General features: G+C 39.0%; 2 protein-coding genes across 4 annotated transcripts; one reads left to right on the forward strand and one right to left on the reverse strand.

Moving 5' to 3' along the window:
• The first annotated feature begins 394 nt into the window (after positions 1 to 394).
• On the forward strand, positions 395 to 15,125 carry LOC120630301 (regulator of MON1-CCZ1 complex). 2 transcript variants are annotated; one of them, XM_039899483.1, is made up of 13 exons: positions 395 to 448; positions 981 to 1,146; positions 1,867 to 2,237; positions 2,647 to 2,768; positions 3,726 to 3,844; positions 4,524 to 4,637; positions 6,629 to 6,761; positions 7,217 to 7,317; positions 8,111 to 8,268; positions 9,024 to 9,174; positions 10,755 to 10,997; positions 12,135 to 12,354; positions 14,156 to 15,125. In XM_039899483.1, exons 2-13 carry the CDS (start codon positions 1,027 to 1,029, stop codon positions 14,209 to 14,211), a joined length of 1,908 nt encoding a protein of 635 aa, XP_039755417.1. In that variant the 5' UTR covers positions 395 to 448; positions 981 to 1,026; the 3' UTR covers positions 14,212 to 15,125. The 2 variants fall into 2 exon arrangements, with proteins under 2 accessions (XP_039755417.1, XP_039755416.1); XM_039899482.1 differs by lacking the exon at positions 395 to 448 and having other exon boundaries at positions 976 to 1,146.
• Positions 15,126 to 15,251: 126 nt separating this feature from the next.
• Positions 15,252 to 19,018, reverse strand: LOC120630302 (alcohol dehydrogenase class-3). 2 transcript variants are annotated; one of them, XM_039899485.1, is made up of 2 exons: positions 18,740 to 19,018; positions 15,252 to 16,503 (listed from the first exon to the last, which is right to left on the reverse strand). In XM_039899485.1, exon 2 carries the CDS (start codon positions 16,490 to 16,492, stop codon positions 15,362 to 15,364), a length of 1,131 nt encoding a protein of 376 aa, XP_039755419.1. In that variant the 5' UTR covers positions 16,493 to 16,503; positions 18,740 to 19,018; the 3' UTR covers positions 15,252 to 15,361. The 2 variants fall into 2 exon arrangements, with proteins under 2 accessions (XP_039755419.1, XP_039755418.1); XM_039899484.1 differs by having other exon boundaries at positions 15,252 to 16,531; positions 18,635 to 19,018.
• Between the last annotated feature and the right edge of the window lie 659 nt (positions 19,019 to 19,677).

Here is a 19,677-nt window from a genome sequence, read left to right on the forward strand (position 1 = left end):
CAGAGTGAAATACCGAGAGTAATTTATTTTTAAAGCATTTTAAAATACCACTATATGCAGAAATAAATTATTGTACATTTGTATCGATTTCGTTTCCATAGCAACAAAGATAGCAAGCTTCCTTGTAAACTTGTTGCTTGCCCTGCCTATAAATCCCACGGGTAGTAGATATTTTACGTAAAACGTACAATAAGTGTACCTAACCTAATTCCATATTCAACCCTCATCAGTGATCCTCATAAAGTACTAATATTAAATTATCTTTGTACGATATATCAATTGTATTACGTTGGCAAAACAGATAATCTAAAGAACGTTAAGTAGGTTACTCTCAACTCTGTGAAAATTAGTGCAAATACTCCAAAACTACTCTGTGGTATGAAATGTAATGTCACTGTCACAGGGCATACCTGTCAACAAGTCGTAAATAAAACAACTTTAACTTTATTTATTCGCTGGACTTCATCCACAATTTCCCGATTGCGTCTTGGTCATGCTAGCACACCTGTACATCTGGCCAAACTCCGGATAAGGGACAACTCCATCTGTGAGTGTGGCTTGGATGAGGGCACTATAACTCATATTATTTTTAACTGTCCCAAACTTACCTATCCCCTCTATGACGTTCTTCCTCCCAAAGTCCCCCGTCCTTTGAGTGTTAAATGTTTTTTAATGTTTGTTTTTAGTCCTTATTGTAGATTTTTATGTAAATATATAGTAAGTAATAAAATTAAAGTGTAATGTACAAAAAATATCCGTGGTAGATATATATGTATGTGTTGTCTGTGCTGCCTTAGGTTAAAGAGCTAACTAGCTAATAACAACTATTTCTTGGTACAAATTCAAAATTAACTTTTCATTAGTTTCACCGATCAATCTCCTTCGGCCCTTCTTCATCTACAAGACATTGGCGAAGTACCTTGTGCCCAGTTGGCACAGACAAAAGCCATAAACAAGAATTGAATTGAATTGAACTTTATTTATTTATAAATTCTAGTAGAAGTTTTATTAGGAAGTGGTTAAAACATGGCGAGATTCTCTTTAAAAGATTCAGATGAATATTATCTGTCACTCTCTGAGCAGCCGAAAAGATTTGACGCTGATAGTCCTGTTACAAATGTTTTCTTTGACGACACAAATGGGCAGGTAAAGTATTGAACGCGTTTTTGTCTGTATTCTTATCCGTTACCGTATTATGATTTCCACTAAGCGATTGAGAACGAAATTATTTAGAATCAAAATTTGATAAAAATAAAAATAAAAAAATCATTATTAATATTAATTATAATGTGTGACTGGATATTTTTTATTTTAATTTTAATATATAGACAAGTGCTTGACTGCAATCACACCTGATGGTAAGTGATGATGCAGCCTAAGATGAAGCTCGATTGCCTAGAAGTTGCCTATCATATGTCAGGTAAAAAAAACATGTACGGTTTAAAAAGAATATATTTCGGAAGGATTGTTGCTGATAACCACCCTAGACGTTGCAACAGCGTCACCAAGGCATTCTTCTTCTCAGTCGGTTCGCTCTTGTCAGAGCGGTCGTGGTCGTCATTTAAGGGTTGTGGCACTCTTAACTATTCGTCGCCACTCCTCTCTGGCAGCTGCCTTTCTTGCACACTCATGTAAGGGGACAGCCACTGCAGCCTTTATTTGGTCAGCCCATCAGCAGCAGCCAGCACCAAGGCATTAGGGCTTGACAACTTCCAAAGGAAGGGGTAATGTTGATTAAAAAATGCCTCCTGCGAAAGCTTGCTTAGGTTGAATATCAGACTTAAGGCAATTATCGCTTATACACAGAAAAGACACTTCAATTGTATATATTCAAACAAACTAAATACTCTTCATATATATTTGCAGGTTTTTACTGTAAGATCAGGGGGTGTGACAGGAGTCACTGTAAATGGAATGGATGATAAAAAGTGCACTTCCTTTAGGATGGAAGACAAAGGTCCAATTATATCAATAAAATTCTCACCTGACCACAAAATACTTGCAATACAAAGAAATCTTGAAGGTCAAAATGCCACAGTTGAATTTGCTAACTTCAAAGACCTAGTCCCAACGAATGTTGAGTACTCACACACTTGCAAATGGAAGAATGCAAAGATATTAGGGTTTGTTTGGCCAAGGGTTAATGAAATTGCTTTCATAACTGACCATGGTATAGAACTTTTGCAAGTATTACCAGATAAGAAACAATTGAAGACTATAAAGAGCACTGGTTTTAGGTAAGAATGAAACTGACCATACTAATTTGCTACTATTCTTGTTAATTTAAACTTGCAGCTTAAACTATACAGTTTAATTTCTTAGCCAAAAAGATGCATTACTGAACTATTAAAGATGAGACTCTTCAACTTGACCTGTTATAGTAAATTCTCTATTCCATTATGAATTTTATACAAAACCATATATTGCATTTTTTTTGCACATATACTCAGACACCTAAATTATTTTTAATAGATTTCAATTGATTTTAAATAAGACCTATTCACATGGACACTGTTAAAAAGTTTTCTTCAAATTCTGCCAAGACTGACTTGATTGCAATGGCAATGGCAAAAGTATATAATTTTCCAAATTAAGGCATTAACTGCTGAATATCTCTTTTGACAATCAACTTAAATATAATTTCAGTGGTGCGTGGTTCTCATGGTGTGCTCAAAGCAATATTATATTGTTGGCTGGCAACAACGGTGCACTACTGCAACCATTCTCGTTGAACAACTCCACAATCACCAAGCTCCAGAAGCTAGAAGGTAGGAATATTAGACCGGTAGACTCTGCACAATATACATGCTGCAAAAAAAGAATAATATAGCAAACGCAAAGCAACCAATGTAGCATATCCAAGTGCCTACATATAACAGTCTCTGGTCCCAATGTTGAAGAGATCTGAGGAAGAAAGAATAAAAAAATAGTTACTAGCTGTTTCCCCCAACTTGGTACTGCAGATACTGTTTCTTTGTCCTGGACAATATCATCCAGTTATCAAGCAATCTCTATGCAAGATTTTGTCAGCTTTTATTTACATTTACAAGTTAGCCCTTGGCAATTTACTCATGTCTTCATAAGAAGTTTCTAGCAGTACAGTATCGCCAGCATACCTCAAGTTTGCTACTTCCAATCTGAATCCCTTTATTTCAGTTTTTAATGCATTTCCATTCCGTACATTTTAAACCGCCCAAAAAATTAATTCATTTGCACCTCCGCCCCCTGAAACATTTATAAATATGTTATCTGTGAAAATTTCAATTGTAACTATTGTTTATTAATTGTACACAGACATGACGCCCCGCCGGGCATTGCAATAAAATTTGCCGAATTATTTTTATTCCTTTACTGAATTTAAATTATTATGTTCAAATTAAATTATTATTACTGCAATTGATTGGAATGTTAATTTAAAGCTAAAAAAAAATATTAGAATATGTCAACTTAAAACATAAGAATAATTTCGATTTACAATAATTATAGAATTAGGATTTAATTTCACGAACTGAACTATCACGGTTCATGAGATACAGCCTGGTGACGGAGGGATAGTCAGGCAGACATACAGACAGCGGAGTCTTAGTAATCGGGTCCCGTTTTGCCCGGACGAAGAACGCGAGCAACAGCCAGTTTGAGAATAATTAAGTTTATCTTAGAGATTTTTTTATTAGAATTTATTTAATGTGAGTACGGCAGAAGTATTGTGAGGCAGCGTGTTGCAGTGGAGTGGTCGCGGCCCGTCATGGAGCGCGACGTGTTTGTGCTGCGGCTGTGCGGGGCCGCGTGGTGCGCCGTGTTCCGCCACGCCGCCGCCGCGCCCACGGTCTCCGGACCCACCGAGGTGAGCTTACAACTTAATCTTTAATTGTACTAAGGCGGCATATTGAGGCAGTTAAATTAAACTCGTGCTAATTAAAAATTTTTTATCGTGTCGCAAGAAGCGATTGATGCGAAATGGACTCGGTGGTTTACCGTTCAGCATGCTGCGAATAAAAAAGCGGTGGTAGCTTAGTGGTAACAGAGTTATCGGCTCCAGCCTGGGACCGGGCCTGCTGATCCAGACGTTAAAAGCGTGCGAGCCTAGTGTGAGATTTTCTACCCATTACTGCATTAAAAACGAAGGAGCGCCATCTAGTTACCGTTATGGGAAACAGTATTGTGACTAGATGTCGCTATTGCCATTTGCATGGAAGATTTGTATGGAAACGAAGGAGGGCCTTCTAGTTACAACTCTGGGAAACATTATTGTCACTAGATGGCGTTTTCTCGATTCGTATGGAATCGAAAAGGTGCCATCTAGTTACAATTCTGGGAAACAATATTGTCACTAGATGGCGCATTTTCGATTCGTATGGAATATAAAGAGTGCCATCTAGTTACAATACTGAGAAACATTATGAAACAAAAATATTTTTCGATTCGTTTGGAATTTCTATCGAATCGATTAGGCGACACTAACTTAGGCATTGCTTTGTTCGTTCGACACAAGGCGCACGTCCTCAAACATAATTGGTCTCCAGGTGTGGCTGATGCCAATATCGGGCGGGGGCGGCGCCCAGCACGTACTGAAGACTGGGCTGATGGGTCGCTTTGCCGTCAGCGTCATCGACCACCTGCTCGTGATACATCATCAGGTGAACATACCTCATTACACATTACCCATTGACATCTTGGAGATGTCTCTTAAAAAGTTCAAAGTTTGTATTAAACGTAAGCTTATAGAAAAGTCCTATTATAGTATAGAGGACCAAGTAATCGACAAAAAAGTTTGGGTGTGAATTATTGCTCTAACCAGGTTGCTCTTCTAATAATGGCCTACTTGAATAAAGATATTTTTGACTTTGACTTGATTAAGATCATCGTCATGTTAACCGAATGACGTAGTCATTGTTCTCTACCTCTGGCACACTGTTTTTTTTTTTTTTTGATAATTTTTTATTAATTTATTTATTATTTTGTTAACTAGAACAGACTTAGCTCAATCAATTAATTTTATAATTTTTATAAGTGTTTTTATCTACAATTGGAGGAACCGTCAGGATTTGCTACTCTCGCTAGGCCTTTTTATATCAGCCTTATCGCTCTAGGCCTGATATAAAAAGGTATATACTAATTGCAAATTTATAAAATACCCTTATTAAATTAATTGATTATTAATATAAAATGAAATAAATTAGAATACTTGACTAATGGCACTTTTGATGCATTGCAAACATGCATTACATGAGAAGTACAGGGTAGTGAGATGATGGCGATAACCACGATTCGTAAACTTAAAACTAAAGCTACGAGGGTTCCAAACGCGTCTTGGTTTAAGAAGAAGCCCACAACAAACTTAGCCGGGTGTTTTTTTTTGTTATCACCATCTCACATTGTCATTTTAAATTATTAGAAGAGCTTGAGCTTGCAAATTATTACTCTGGTTGGGTTAGAGCAATAATTCACACGCAAGCTTTTTGATCAAAGTCAAATATTTCCTTATTCAAATAGGCACATAGACGGCACTTTTGATGCGTACATTACATGTCAAATATGACATAGAAGTGAGTTGATGGCGATAACTAAATTCGTCTACTTAAAACTAAAGCTACGAGGGTTCCAAACGCTCGAAATATCGATTACGTAAATTAACTGATATAATCATTTCTGACGGTCGATTGGCGCAGTGGGCAGCGACTCTGCTTTCAAGTCCGAGGCCGTGGGCTCGATTCCCACAACTGGAAAATGTTTGTGTGATGAGCATGAATGTTTCTCAGTGTCCGGGTGTTTATATGTGTTTTAAAAGTGTATTTTTGTATATTATTTATAAAAATATTCATCAGTCATCTTGGTACCCATAACACAAGCTACGCTTACTTTGGAGCTATCTTCTTCTTCTTCTCCTCCCTGGGCTTGTCTCCGTACTTGGTTGGCCGGAACCTCCCGTTGTTCTTAGTGCCACTGGTACGGCTCCCCGCTGGGTCACTCCAGCCAGCCGAGCTCACTCCAGAAGCTTAGCAGGCCGCCCAGGTCGCCAAGTGCTGTACTTTGGAGCTATATGACGATGTGTGTATTGTTGTAGTATATTTATTTATTTATGTATTGCCTACAAATACCCCGTCGTTTTTGTGTCGTGGGTTAAAATGAAATGCAATGTATTTATTTGTATGAATATTTGATAAAATGTTCTTGACAAAATAAAAAGTAGCAACATATCAGGCAAATTATTAAGCACTATTCCACATAATCTTTAGGAAAATCTTATATATATATATATTTTTTTTTTTTTTTTTTAAGTGTTTCTTTTTTGTTTCAACTTTAATTTTATCTTTACATTTTGTTTAATTTAATTCCAAGGTGTGTATACATACTTTGGGTCGTAGCTTAGAACAAAACTTGTTATTAAGTACTTATATTTAGATCTACTTTTAGTTATTACCTGTTTTGTGTAATAACAATAAACAATAAAGCATAACTGTCAGGCAAACCCAACATACAAAATTTGGTCCATGGTCGTCCATATATAAACATTCTAGTTCTAAAATTAAATAAATTGCAGAAATTCATCAATTGAATAAAAACCACTTCCCATTTTCAAAGTCGATAGAACAAAAAAGGATATCCTAACACAAGGTTTTTTTTACAGTCCAGTCAAACCTCTCAAATTTTCGACATAATGGAAGAGTCGAAGCCAGAGAACAACGTGGTCATCCACATACCAATAGTGCAAGGGGTGTCCATGAAGCCAGCGATGGTTGACGACCAACTGTGTCCTATGTGTATCCTTTAACATCATGCCATTTAAATCTAAAAATCTAAATCTAAAGTTTTACTAACAAACTTACTAAAATAAATTTAAATCTAAAGTTTTACTAACCTAGCTGTCACTTTTCTTACGCACTTTTAACACTTAAACTATTAATATATACTACTTTATTATATAAATTAGGCGATTAAATTGGATTTGGGCACTAAAAATACACAAAATAAATAAATAACAAAATAAAGTACAGAGATCTTTGAACAGCTGTTATAGACGGTGTTGCCATACCAAGAATATAATCCAAACAAAAATAAGTTTAGCTAAGTTCCTAAATTATATTCAGACAAATGAACTAATATTTTTGTAATGTACATCTGTAACTGACCTAGTATACGTTTAGGCTAGCTGTAAGTATACTAAGGATATTCATAAATGAATAAATAAATGAATAATGGCCTCAGCGCTGCCCAGACTCCGGCAACTGGGTGGTGTTCCAGCCGGACTATATCATCGACGCGCGGCTGGGCTGCCTGTGGCAGGTGCGACTGTTGCCCGCGGGGCTCGCGCACCAGGTGGGCTTCGTGACGACCTGCAACGACCTCTTAAGTTGCAGGCCCCGGATTCGATTACCGACAGGGACGATTGGAGAGTTCATCATTTCAGAATTTCCAGTCTAGTAGAAGGCCTTGGTAAACTGGAACGCAAACCTCTGTAGTTCAATATTCCCGAAACGTAACAAAATGCGCTCGCGGGGGCTGCATTCGCCAGAGAAAATGGATCATCGTCAACCACGACAACTCAAGAGTCAAGAGTGAACGACTAAGGAGGAAAAGGCCTCGGCCATGTCTAGTAACAACCCCACCCCACCAAGGATTTAGCGTTTCGGTACGACGTCGCGTAGCAACCGATTAGGGGTGTTTAGGTTGAATATAACGGTTCGACGGCCGATTGGCGCAGTGGGCAGCGACCCTGCTTTCTGAGTCAAGGCTGTGGGTTCGATTCCCACAATTGGATAATGTTTGTGTGATGAACATGAATGTTTTTCAGTGTCTGGGTTTTTATCTATATATTATAAGTATTTATGTATATTATTCATATTATAATTATTCATCAGTCACCTTAGTACCCATAACACAAGCTATGCTTACTTTGGGGCTAGATGGCGACGTGTGTATTGTTGTAGTATATTTATTTATTTATTTATTTATAACTGCCATACTCTCTAACAGATTAGCCCGCTATCTTAGACTGCATCATCACTTACCACTCACCGTGGTTGCATTCCAGGTTGTAAAAAAAATCTTTCGTATTTATAAAACTTGTATGGATGACGGTGTTAACTCTGTATATTTGTTGCCACTGCAGGTGTTGAAAGACGAAGTACCAAAAATTGTAGCAGTACTATTGAGACGCAAGAACGGTAAGGACACCATCTACAGGATACTGAACCAGTTGGTGACGGACGCTGGGGACTACCTGGTGGAGCTTGCGAAGTCTTTTGACGAAATCAACTCCGTTTACAGGTAATCACTTATTCATCCACTATCACGCCTATAAGTAGTTTTAACCAGTAAGTTTTTTTTTAATGCTCATTATAGACATGATGACAGTAGAATATGATATGATTCATGTGTTATGAAAAACGTTTTTTTATATATAAATTATTGGTATTCCTTCTCTTCTTAACAAATAAAACTCGCACTGCAAAATCTAGCGCTCCGCCATGACTGTTCAAACGCCTAATTCAAAATTATGACGTCACGTCTATGTAGACATAATTTTGTACCGCTTGAACTTTGAAAATTTCTGTATGTATGAATATATTATTATTTTACTACTTAGGTACTAAAGCTCTTATTTGCCCATGACGTCCGGCGAGCGTTTTCGCGGAATATTTGCAATTTATACCAACAATCCTATGATTTCTGCAAAAATACGATATTTTTTTGATATACCTAGTAGATTTTCCGAACACGTATAAAAAACTGGCAAACCAGTTTGAGGTAGATATATACTCGTACATTTATACAACCAGTGCCGTGGGGTGACGGCGAAACAGAATGCAGTTGCAACGACCCCTCTCCCCACGGGTTTCGTACGAGGCGACTAAGGAAATAATACGGAGAATGGGCAGCAGCGTCCGCTGTGATCTAGCATCTACTGTGATCACTAACCCGTCTGCCCAGCGTGCTGATTATAGGAGAAGCCTTTAGCCCAGCGGGGCCATATGGGCTATATACCCATAACATCGAGCTGACTGACGCCAGTGGTCGCGCAGGAAGTGGGCGGAGCTGGAGGTGGCGCGCAACACGGCCGGCCAGAGCGTCGACTCGTCCAAGCTGAGCGCGCACTTCCCCGTGCTCATCGCGCAGGCCGACGTGTGCACGCGCGTCCTGCAGGCGCACGCGGACGATCAACACCTTGTGCAGGTGATACATTATACACCGGTCCTCGAAATCATGCTTCTGTAAGATAATTTTTGAATGTTTTTCTCGCACACACAGACGCATCCACTTCCACTCGCACACACAGAATTCAAAATTCATTTATTTCAAGTAGGCCTAATTAATAAGCACTTTTGAAACGTCAAGTCTGTCTGTTTGTAGTGACCCTACCACCGGTCCGGAAGGCAGATTCCACTGAGAAGAGCCGGCAAGAAACTCAGCAGGTTGCTCTTTTCCAACATCATTTTATAGTTTAACAATCTTTAGAATTTTTCTGTTTTGTCAGAGATGAGAGCGGAGTGGTCTGCTTCCAAGCAGCCTTGTCGTTAAGGAATTCATCAATCGTGTAGTAACCACGACTTGTTAAATGTGTTTTAATATGTAGTTTAAGCTTAGGTAAAGGTAGATCGAATATTACCTTCGATATCATGTTATAAAAGCAAATACCCCCCATCCCCACAAAGGATTTCTGTACTTTTCTCAGACGATATGCAGATATCACGAATTTATGTCCGTTACTAATAAGTCGACTGTTTATAACGACTTTTTGTTTATACTATGTTTTGTTTAATAAAGATTATATTATTTTAAATATATTGCTACTACTGGCTACTGTAGGTATACCTATTCCTTTAACTTTGGCACGAAGGGATTCGCGTGATCTAAGTTTATATATCGATCGCGCACACACACACGCGCGCACTACACAATTCATTCTTTACTTATACCTTTTTTCCCCTTTGAAATTGTCTATAATATGTACATTTGTTGTAACCTACTTGCATTTACACAGGTATTCTTTCCGCAGAGGGTAGAGCATTTATGTAAATATTGTATTCATTATTTTTAACCCAAATAAATGATTACTAATTTGTGAGAAGTGAGGAAAGATGATCATGAGGTGGCTCAGAGTCACTCAGCGGGCGATGGAGAGAGCTATGCTTCCTAGCATCTCTACGTGATCCAATCAGAAATGAGATCCGTACCCGATCTAGAGTTACCGACATAGCTCAGCGAGTCGCGAACCTGAAATGGGAAACCTTCGGAGCACATAGCTCGAAAAACCGACGGACGTTTTATTCCTAAGGTGCAAGAATGGCACCGCTAATCGCAAGGTTGGTAGACCCCCGACGAGGTGGACAAATATAATAAAACGAGTCGCAGTCTCGCTGGACAAAGAAGTTCAGCAGTGGAAGTCCATTGTTCGATATGATGATAATATCCGAATTATGCCCGACGTAACAAACAACTCGCATGGAGGGGACATAGCGCTTTTCCTCTCGTGACGATTTCACAGGTTTACTCCTACTGCCAGCAGCGTTAAGGAACGACGTGCATCAGTTCTCCGAGCCACTTCAACTTCGGCTCTCGTTTACATCAAAAAAGGCACATATACTCGGAGTAGACGTTCCTGATAGTTCGTTCCCGATGAAGATTCCCCGGCATCACACGTATTTTTCCCATATAAGTACAATTTGGCAAGCTCAAGAAGGTTTCAATGAAAAATACTTTTCTTGTTTATTTATAACACGGCAAACGGAAGTAATAAATAATTGTCTCTACAGGTGGTGACCGCCTACCTTGCATCTCTGTCCCGGCATGACATGGTGGTACAACACCCAGTGGCCGAACTGTGCGTACGAACGCTTGTGACCCGCAACGCTTGCGGCAGATTGCGCTCCCTAGTCCGTAGGGGGTGTCTCGGGGACGCCAAACCCCTGGCGTGCCAGCTGCTAAGCCTGGGTCATATAGACCCCGCCGCGGCACAAATAGCCCTGGATATGATGTGGCGATTAAAAGCTTATGGGGTACGGATACAACTTTTTACTATAAGGTATTCGCTAAAAGATTAGGCTATAAAGATTAGACTGCAATTTCAGTTAGTACTAATAGTGTGAAGAAGTAAGATTTCGTGACCCGTGGTTCACCCAACAAACATGAAGAGTTTTTTATAGTTTGATTGTCTTAAATAAACAAAGTGTCTTTAGACCTTTAAAAAATATATAGTTTAGCATTCTTCGTTGCTTGTTTCTATGTAGATGTAGTTTATGGCTATCCGTAGAAGTGCTCGACAATGGTTCTACAATAGCAGTGGTTTTACACATGTGTGTTTTAGTATTTATGGACACAGGGTGGCACTTTGTAGGATGTTTCTTGCATGCCTTGTGAAGTTATTCTCTTAATTGGTTAATTTTTTTACTGTTATTATCGGGTAGGCCATTTATTAGTATAAAAAACACCCCTGTACAGTGTTAGAAAAAGTTGAAAACCAATCGAATTTATCAATACCGGTTGCCATAGAACGATATGACCAGCTCTAACTGAAGGTTGCCGCGTTGGCTCGATTCACTTTTGGTAGTTAGGTCAGCCATAGTAACAAGCTGACCGATTCCAACTTTTTGCTATTTGGTCCCTACTCCTGGAACTCTATTGAGTTAGCTCGATCAGCGAACTGTGGCGACCTAGGTTACAGTTAGATCCACACTCTACACACTCTTTTAAGTTAGTTCCCCACTCCTCACACACTTGTGAGTTAAGTACCCACTTTCCACATTATTTTGAGTTCCCCCCCCCCCCTCCGCACACTATTTTGTGCTAGCTCCCCATTCCCCACACTCTTTTGAGTTTGATCCACACTCTACACACTATTTTATGTTAATTCCCCACTCCTCACACACTTGTGAGTTAAGTACCCACTTTCCACATTATTTTGAGTTGCACCCCACTCCGCACACTATTTCGTGCTGGATCCCCATTCCGCACACGCTTTTGAGTTAGACCCATACTCTACACTCTTTACAGTTAGCTCCCCGCGCCTCACATTCTTTTGAGTTACACCCCCACTCCTCACACTATTTTGTATTAGATCCCCAGTCTCTCTTTTAAGTAAGGTCCCATCCCAAACGCACAACGCTGGTCCGCGTGAGTAACCCGGCCTGCCGCAGGACGTGGTGGAGGTGCTGCTGAGCTGGGACGAGCCGCTGGGCGCGGCGGGCGCGGCGCGGCAGGCGGGCGCCGCGTGGCTGGCCATGGCGCCGCGCAAGTTGCTGGCGGCCGCCATGACGCACGCGCAGACCCGCGGCCGCCCCGCCGCCTTCCTGGCCGTGTACCACGCGCTGCTGGCGCGCAACGAACGCACCCGCGGCTCGCCGCACTTCCTCAAGAGTGAGCCACCTTGCGTTTACACTCTAGATTACACTCTTTAGATCCTAGCCAGGTGACATCTAAATAGTGTAGGTATATAGAAAGATAGATAGATAGATAAATTCTTTATTGCACACAATTTATAATATAAATTGAAAACATAAATATAAGAAGAATAAAAATGCGCAAAGGCGGTCTTATCGCTTTAAGCGTTCTCCTCCAGACAACCCTTAATGAAACAAGAAAAGGAGTATGGAAACGGGATAGTGCAATTTTAAAAATATATAACATAAACTACATCTACTATATATAACAATAATACATAAACAGCTAATACAAATACAAATAATACAGAAATAAATACATACACATATAAATATGTTACGGGTAGGGTTGGAAGTTGGAAAAACTTAGGTTTACCCGGGTTTCTTTAGTATTACCTAAGGTTTTTAATCAATGTCAAAATAATAATAAAATCACGTAACATAACTCATCTAACCTAACCGACCAGAGTGGGAGAGACATAGGTGAGTATGGGTAAAATTCGAAATAAAATTCATATTACTTATTATTCGAACTTTACCCAAAACGTTTGGGTAGTACTTAGTAAAACCGTGTAAACCTAGGTTTACTACATCCTTAGCATTACCCGTAACATATTATATAATAAATTCCCGTATACCCGTATGGAGATGACATCGTCGGCAACTGTGTGCAACTCAGAGATATTATTGAATAGCGTCTGGAACATTTTCGGAATGGGATGTGAACTGAAAGCAACGTTTTTCAAAGGAATCGCCAGAATGGATGCAAACCTTTACTTATGTAATTCGTGTATAGCTTGACTTATTACGGTATAGTAGAATCCCATAAGCTGTAGATCATCGATTTCAACAGACCAACTATTGAAATCGATGCTGTATCGAACACTGTTCTGTAAGTCCTGAAACAATAAAGGTCTTAATGCTATCTTGCAATAACATAACTTTAATATAAAAATATGTGTCATGATTACAAACATATACATGAGTACTAATAAGTACCTAAAGGCAACTTTCATGGTAGAATTTTATTTTCAATTCTCACGTTAGAGCTGAGCTGAACAAAACCGCTTTATAACCTTGTGTGCCAAATAAGTACGTTTATAGATAAAACAGAATTGTTTCCATCAATTCCACAACCACTTTATGATAACCTCATGATGATTCCATGATTCCACAATCTATATATATATATATATATATAAAAGGCAAATCTATATATATATAAAAAGCAAAGGATATAAACAGCCGACTAACTAGAAACATAAATTAGTGATATCTGCATATCATCTGAGAAAAGTACAGAAATCCTTTGTGGGGATGGGTATATGCTTTTATAACATGATACCGAAGGTAATATTAGATTTACCTTTACCTAAGTTTAAACAATATATTAAAACACATTTAACAAATCGTGGTTGCTACTCGATTGATGAATTCCTTAACGACAAGGCTGCTTGGAACCACTCCGCTCTCATCTCTCACAAAACAGAAAAATTCTAAAGGATGATAAAATTTTCGATTTTTTAAGTAATATACGTTTATATTTTCTTTTAGCAGCAAGACATTTTTTTAAACCTTTGTAGTTAAATTTACCAAATCAAAAATTGAACTTAACGTGAGCGAAGCCGCGGACTAAAGTATGGTACTAGTATGGTATAAATTCATTCAAAGAAATGCCTAGCAAGAGCAAGTTGTGATAAAACCTATTTTATGCACTTGTTTCACAATCCAATAATATTGTAGACCACGCTTCTAAAATTTATGTTTTTCTATTTCAGCTGAACAATGCGACATTTACATAGACTACTACAAGCAGCTGACTTCTGAATCATAATGTGAAGGTCCAGGGGTCAATATGACGTAAGATGACTAGGTATTCACGTTTTGACACTTGTTATGTAAAAATTAACTATAGATATATAGATAAATTTAATTCAATCTGAAGATAAAATGTAGATAATGTAATTATTGTTGTATATTTACTATGTACTAAAATGAATCTGTGAAATTTGGTTTATATAAAAATCACCTAAATCGCCCATAAGTTTTAGGCCTAATCTTACTGACTTAGATCAACATTAATTTTTTATAACTCCAAAAGTTAGAAGTAACTAGCCACGGCTGCAACCTCCTACCAGTCCAGACCAGGGAACGACCAGGAATCAAACCGGGACCTCCCACTTATAACCACGGCGCTCTCTGCTGCGCTAGGGAGGGATGCGCCAGAGAGGTCGTCTAAAGATAGTACCTGAAAACCACCTTAAGATTTGCAACAGCGTCACAAGGGTGACGGGGGAGCGCGAAAGCTCGCCATTTGGACAGCCCCAGGGCTCGACTACATCGAGGGAAAGGAGGGACGTCGACCCGAGTATGCCTCCTGCGGAGACTCTGACCCCAGCTTGGGTTGACGTTTCGGACTTGGGATGGTTTAGTCAGACAACGGTATAGTCGGAACGCTTGTGACCGTGGTAACGACCCATATTCTCAGGTGTCTTCAGAAATCGGGACCCTCGTCTTCACCGGCGAAGAGACACTGTGTAGGCTTCGCGTTGCGGTGCGTTACTTAATCGGGACACATTGTCGGTAGTTATTGTTTGTGCTTATGTGTAAAAGATAGATACTACTTTAATAGTAATTTTTTTATCATGACAACCATATGTAGATAAACTTTGGCCCACATGGCATGTTATAAACACAGTTTAGGAGATAGTGTAAAGTATTATAGCATTGCATGAGGGGAGTTTACTTACCCTAATGAGGTAGCCCATATCCATAAAAATTTTGTTTCCACCCACTGTTAACACAGATAACATAATAGTTTTGTTATGTTGGTTAATTTTGAAATGGAAACAGCTATGTACAGAAACCACAATATATTTTATAGACAAAAGATGTAATACAAACTTTGAATAAATTTACATAATATACAAATTGTTAAATGCTTAATAGTTATGTCATTATATAACCCAAAACAGTTCCTAATTCTAGAACTCAATAACCGCACGAATAGCCTTTCCAATATGCATCAAATGAAATGCTTCATTAATTTCATCCAATGGTACTTTATGGGTAACAAAATCATCCAGAGGTAGTTTGTTGTTGAGGTAATCGTCTACTAATTTAGGAACGCTGTCTCTGCTTTTGTACCCTCCAAAGGCTGTGCCTTTCCAAACTCTGCCGGTCACTAGTTGGAATGGACGTGTACTGATTTCCTCTCCAGCACCAGCAACTCCAATGATTATAGACTCTCCCCAACCTTTGTGAGCTGCTTCTAAAGCTGCACGCATAGTGTTTACATTGCCGATACATTCAAAAGTGTAATCCAATCCCCCATCAGTCAAATCAACAAGGACCTGCTGTATAGGTTTATCGTAATCCTTAGGGTTGACAAACTCGGTAACACCAAATTTCTTGGCTATTTCAAATTTATCTGGGTTAATATCCACACCAATTATGCGTTTTGCACCAGACACTCTGCAGCCTAGAGCAACAGCCAGACCCACAGCCCCCAAGCCAAATATAGCACAGTTGGACCCGGCTTCAACTTTTGCTGTGTTCAGGGCAGCTCCATAACCAGTTGTAATACCACATCCTAGCAAGCATACCTTATCCAACGGAGCAACATCTGCAATCTTACACAAGGAAATTTCTAGAACCACTGTATATTCACTGAATGTGGAGCATCCCATGAAGTGAAACAGTTCTTGACCTTTGCAGCGGAATCGTTTTGTACCGTCTGGCATCACACCCTGACCTTGAGTGACACGTACCTTTTGACAAAGGTTAGTTTTTGGGTTGAGGCAAAACTTGCATGTTTTGCACTGAGGGACATACAATGGCAAAACATGATCACCTGGCTTCACCGTTGAAACACCTTCTCCGATACTTTCTACGATACCACCACCTTCATGGCCTAGAATAACTGGAAAGACCCCCTCTGGGTCTTTACCCGATAAAGTATAAGCATCGGTATGACATACACCGGTTGCAAGTATCTTGACTCTAACTTCGCCAGCTTTCGGTGGATCCACTTCGATTTCTTCGATGGATAAAGGTTTTCCGGCTTCCCAGGCCACTGCAGCTTTGCATTTTATAACTTGACCGGCTGTAGACATTTTCTGGCTTGCTACACGTAATAGTAATAAGAATAAAATGTATTCAATTCAATTCAATTCTTGTTTATGGCTTTTGTCTGCGCCAACTGGGCACAAGGTATTTCGCCAATGTCTTGTAGATGAAGAAGGCACGAAGGAGATTGATCGGTGAAACTAATGAAAAGTTAATTTTGAATTTGTACCAAGAAATAGTTGTTATTAGCTAGTTAGCTCTTTAACCTAAGGACACAGACAACACATGCATATATATCTTACACGGATATTTTTTGTACATTATACTTTAATTTTATTACTTACTATATATTTACATAAAAATCTACAATAAGGACTGAAAACAAACATTAAAAAACATTTAACACTCAAAGGACGGGGGACTTTGGGAGGAAGAATGGTGGGATTATGAAGGTTAACTCATGTTTCTTGGGACGTAAACTTTTACAGTTCCACTGTAGCAGGGTTATTGGGCCCATTTTGGAGTAGTTTAAAAAGTTGGCTTAAGTTTTTGGCAACGTTGGGCGGTAAGGGAATTTCACTACATGGAGCGACAATACTAAGTAGAAATTCGGAGATAAACTCAAGCATTTTACCTTGGGAGGGAGGGTTCTCAACATTGTTGTTGAGAGCGCATCCATTAGGAAGGGATGAGGAGTAATCACCGACAATAGTCTGAACAGCTTTTTTATCGTAGCCCTTTGCTAGAGGAGCTCGGGGACGAGGAGAGCGGAAAACTGTTTGCCGGTAGGAGGTTTTGGAGGAAGTTACATTAGTAGGAGTAAACATTTCTTTTGTTATCTCAGCATAGGACCTGCGGACAGGAGGAAACTGAGATGATGCTTCAATGTAAGATTTATTATTCTGAGACATGACCATTTTAATAGATTGCTGCCTGGAGAATTCTGGGCAGTCTTTATCAGTAGCAAAATGACTACCAGAGCAGTGTAAACATGTAGATAATTCCTTGATGACCAAACATGAGTCACCTGTATGGGGCTGAGCACATCTGTAGCATCTGGGCTTAGATCTGCAGATTGTTTTAATGTGGCCAAAACGGCAGCAGTTCTGGCACTGTATTGTTGGAAGTTTATATGTTTCAACTGGCAGTGAGGTGTGGTATGAATATACCTTAGCAGGAAGCATTTGCCCCCTGAAGGTTAGGACAACAGATTGGGTAGGCACCCAAGTGATGACACCCTCTGTGACAGATTTTCTATTCAGTCGCCTTGATTTCAGAACCTCACCACAGCCAGGCGGGAGCTCTAGCGAATCAACAAGCTCGTCCATCGACCAGTCCACGGGAACTCCTTTCACCAGCCCCATTCTGGTTATGTTGTATGTGGGAATTATAGCTCTATATTTGCATAACTTCAAAACTGGACTAACCAGAAAGTTGTTGGCAGCTTGGGCAGAAGTAAACTCTACAGTAATTTTGTTGCGGCCTATATTTTTGACGCCGTCGTGGATAATTGAACCAATTTTGTGTTTGTGCAAGAATTGACCGAAATTTATAGCCCGTAATGACGCTCCAGAGGATGGGTCCTCCACTTCCCGTGAGACTTGGACGATAAAAGGCCCATTATCATCGTCAGAGTATGACTTGGCGCCTTCGGTGAAGGAAGGATGTATGTAAAGGCTTTGAACGGATGGGTTTACCTGAGTAGGATCAGTTATAGTTTTTTTGGCCGTATATACGTTGGTATCCTCTCCTTGTCGTTTGCGAGACGAGGCTGATGCCCCCGGGTCGGGCGGCTCAGGAGGTGTATCTAGATCCATTTTACTGGAAACACTATAACTACAGACACATAATAAATATTTAACCAACACTAAATACGGTTAGATTTATACGAATATCACCAATGACAACTATTTCTGCTGCTGTGTAAATTCACATAAAACACCGAAATTACACCGGAATCTCACTAACACGTGTGCACAAATTGACAGGCCAAGTTACAGTTCAATATAAACAACACCAAATCCTTTTCAAGACGAGTTTACAATAAAATCAAAGAAAAATTTGAAAAAACCGCGTCCGCCATGTACGAAGTTTCCCGCCGAACCTAGTTATACTTTATCACATCGGCCATTATTGAATTAAATTTATGAAATCGTAAACACATGTCACCTTGTCACTCAGAATAAAATGTAACTAATCAACTTATCAATACCCTTGATAAATAAAGAATAAAGATAACATTGACATTCAAATAATAATAAAACCAAAACTGAATCGTATTAAGAAGTACCTACCACAAACTTTATACGTTCGTTACATCATTCAATGATGCAAGATGAGATGGGAAATAAGGAAACATATGTGCAAGACAGAGCTATAAAAATTTTCAACTTCAAACCCACAACGATGGAACTCGCTAATACGTAAATGGAATTCTAAACTTTATGTTAATTATTTCAAAACACCTATTATCTTGGTAGTTTAATTGATCTTGACGTCTTGGTAGTTTAATTGATCTTGACCGGACCGAAATGACGAATAACCGCAAAGGACCTTGAAAATGAAACCAAATGAGGTGCTTGAACACGGTGCATGTAATTGATAATAAGCGCATGCAAAGTGAACTAGCGTGGCTGGCAGACTACACTTTACAAGTTTATTCATGATTTTTTTTTCTTTTATTAATATCTAATTTAAAATAATCTAAATCTATTGATAGCCTGTTTATTGGTCCTATATTTTTACAGTGCCGTTATTTTATAAACATTAATTATTTAGGTACATGTATTAAACTATTGTCTATGCTTAAAATAACTTAAATATAGCTGTTTCATCTGAGACCAAGACAGACTGCACACTACAGCTGCTCACCAAGAAGAAAACTGACAAAATAGCCCATTCTGTAGATTCCTATGTAAATATGTTAAGTGTAATAATATTAAGTTGTAAATATATATGTAAGAACCTTCCTATCTCCAACCGACTAACATTCTAATTATCTGTTTTTCTGTTGGAAATTAACTCATAAAGGAGAAAAAAAAAAAAAAAAAAATCTGCTACTTATTTAAATGCGTCAAGATTAAAATTTGGTCTTCCTTATATTTCACCGATCATTCTCAAAAGCGTGTCTCCTCCATACCACGTGACATTGGCGAAGTAAATCGTACCCAATTGGTACAAACGCAAGCCATAAAAAAAAAAAAAAAAAAACTGACAAAATTGACATATGACA

This window comes from Pararge aegeria, chromosome 16, assembly GCF_905163445.1.
Source record: "Pararge aegeria chromosome 16, ilParAegt1.1, whole genome shotgun sequence".
Taxonomy (NCBI): domain Eukaryota; kingdom Metazoa; phylum Arthropoda; class Insecta; order Lepidoptera; family Nymphalidae; genus Pararge; species Pararge aegeria.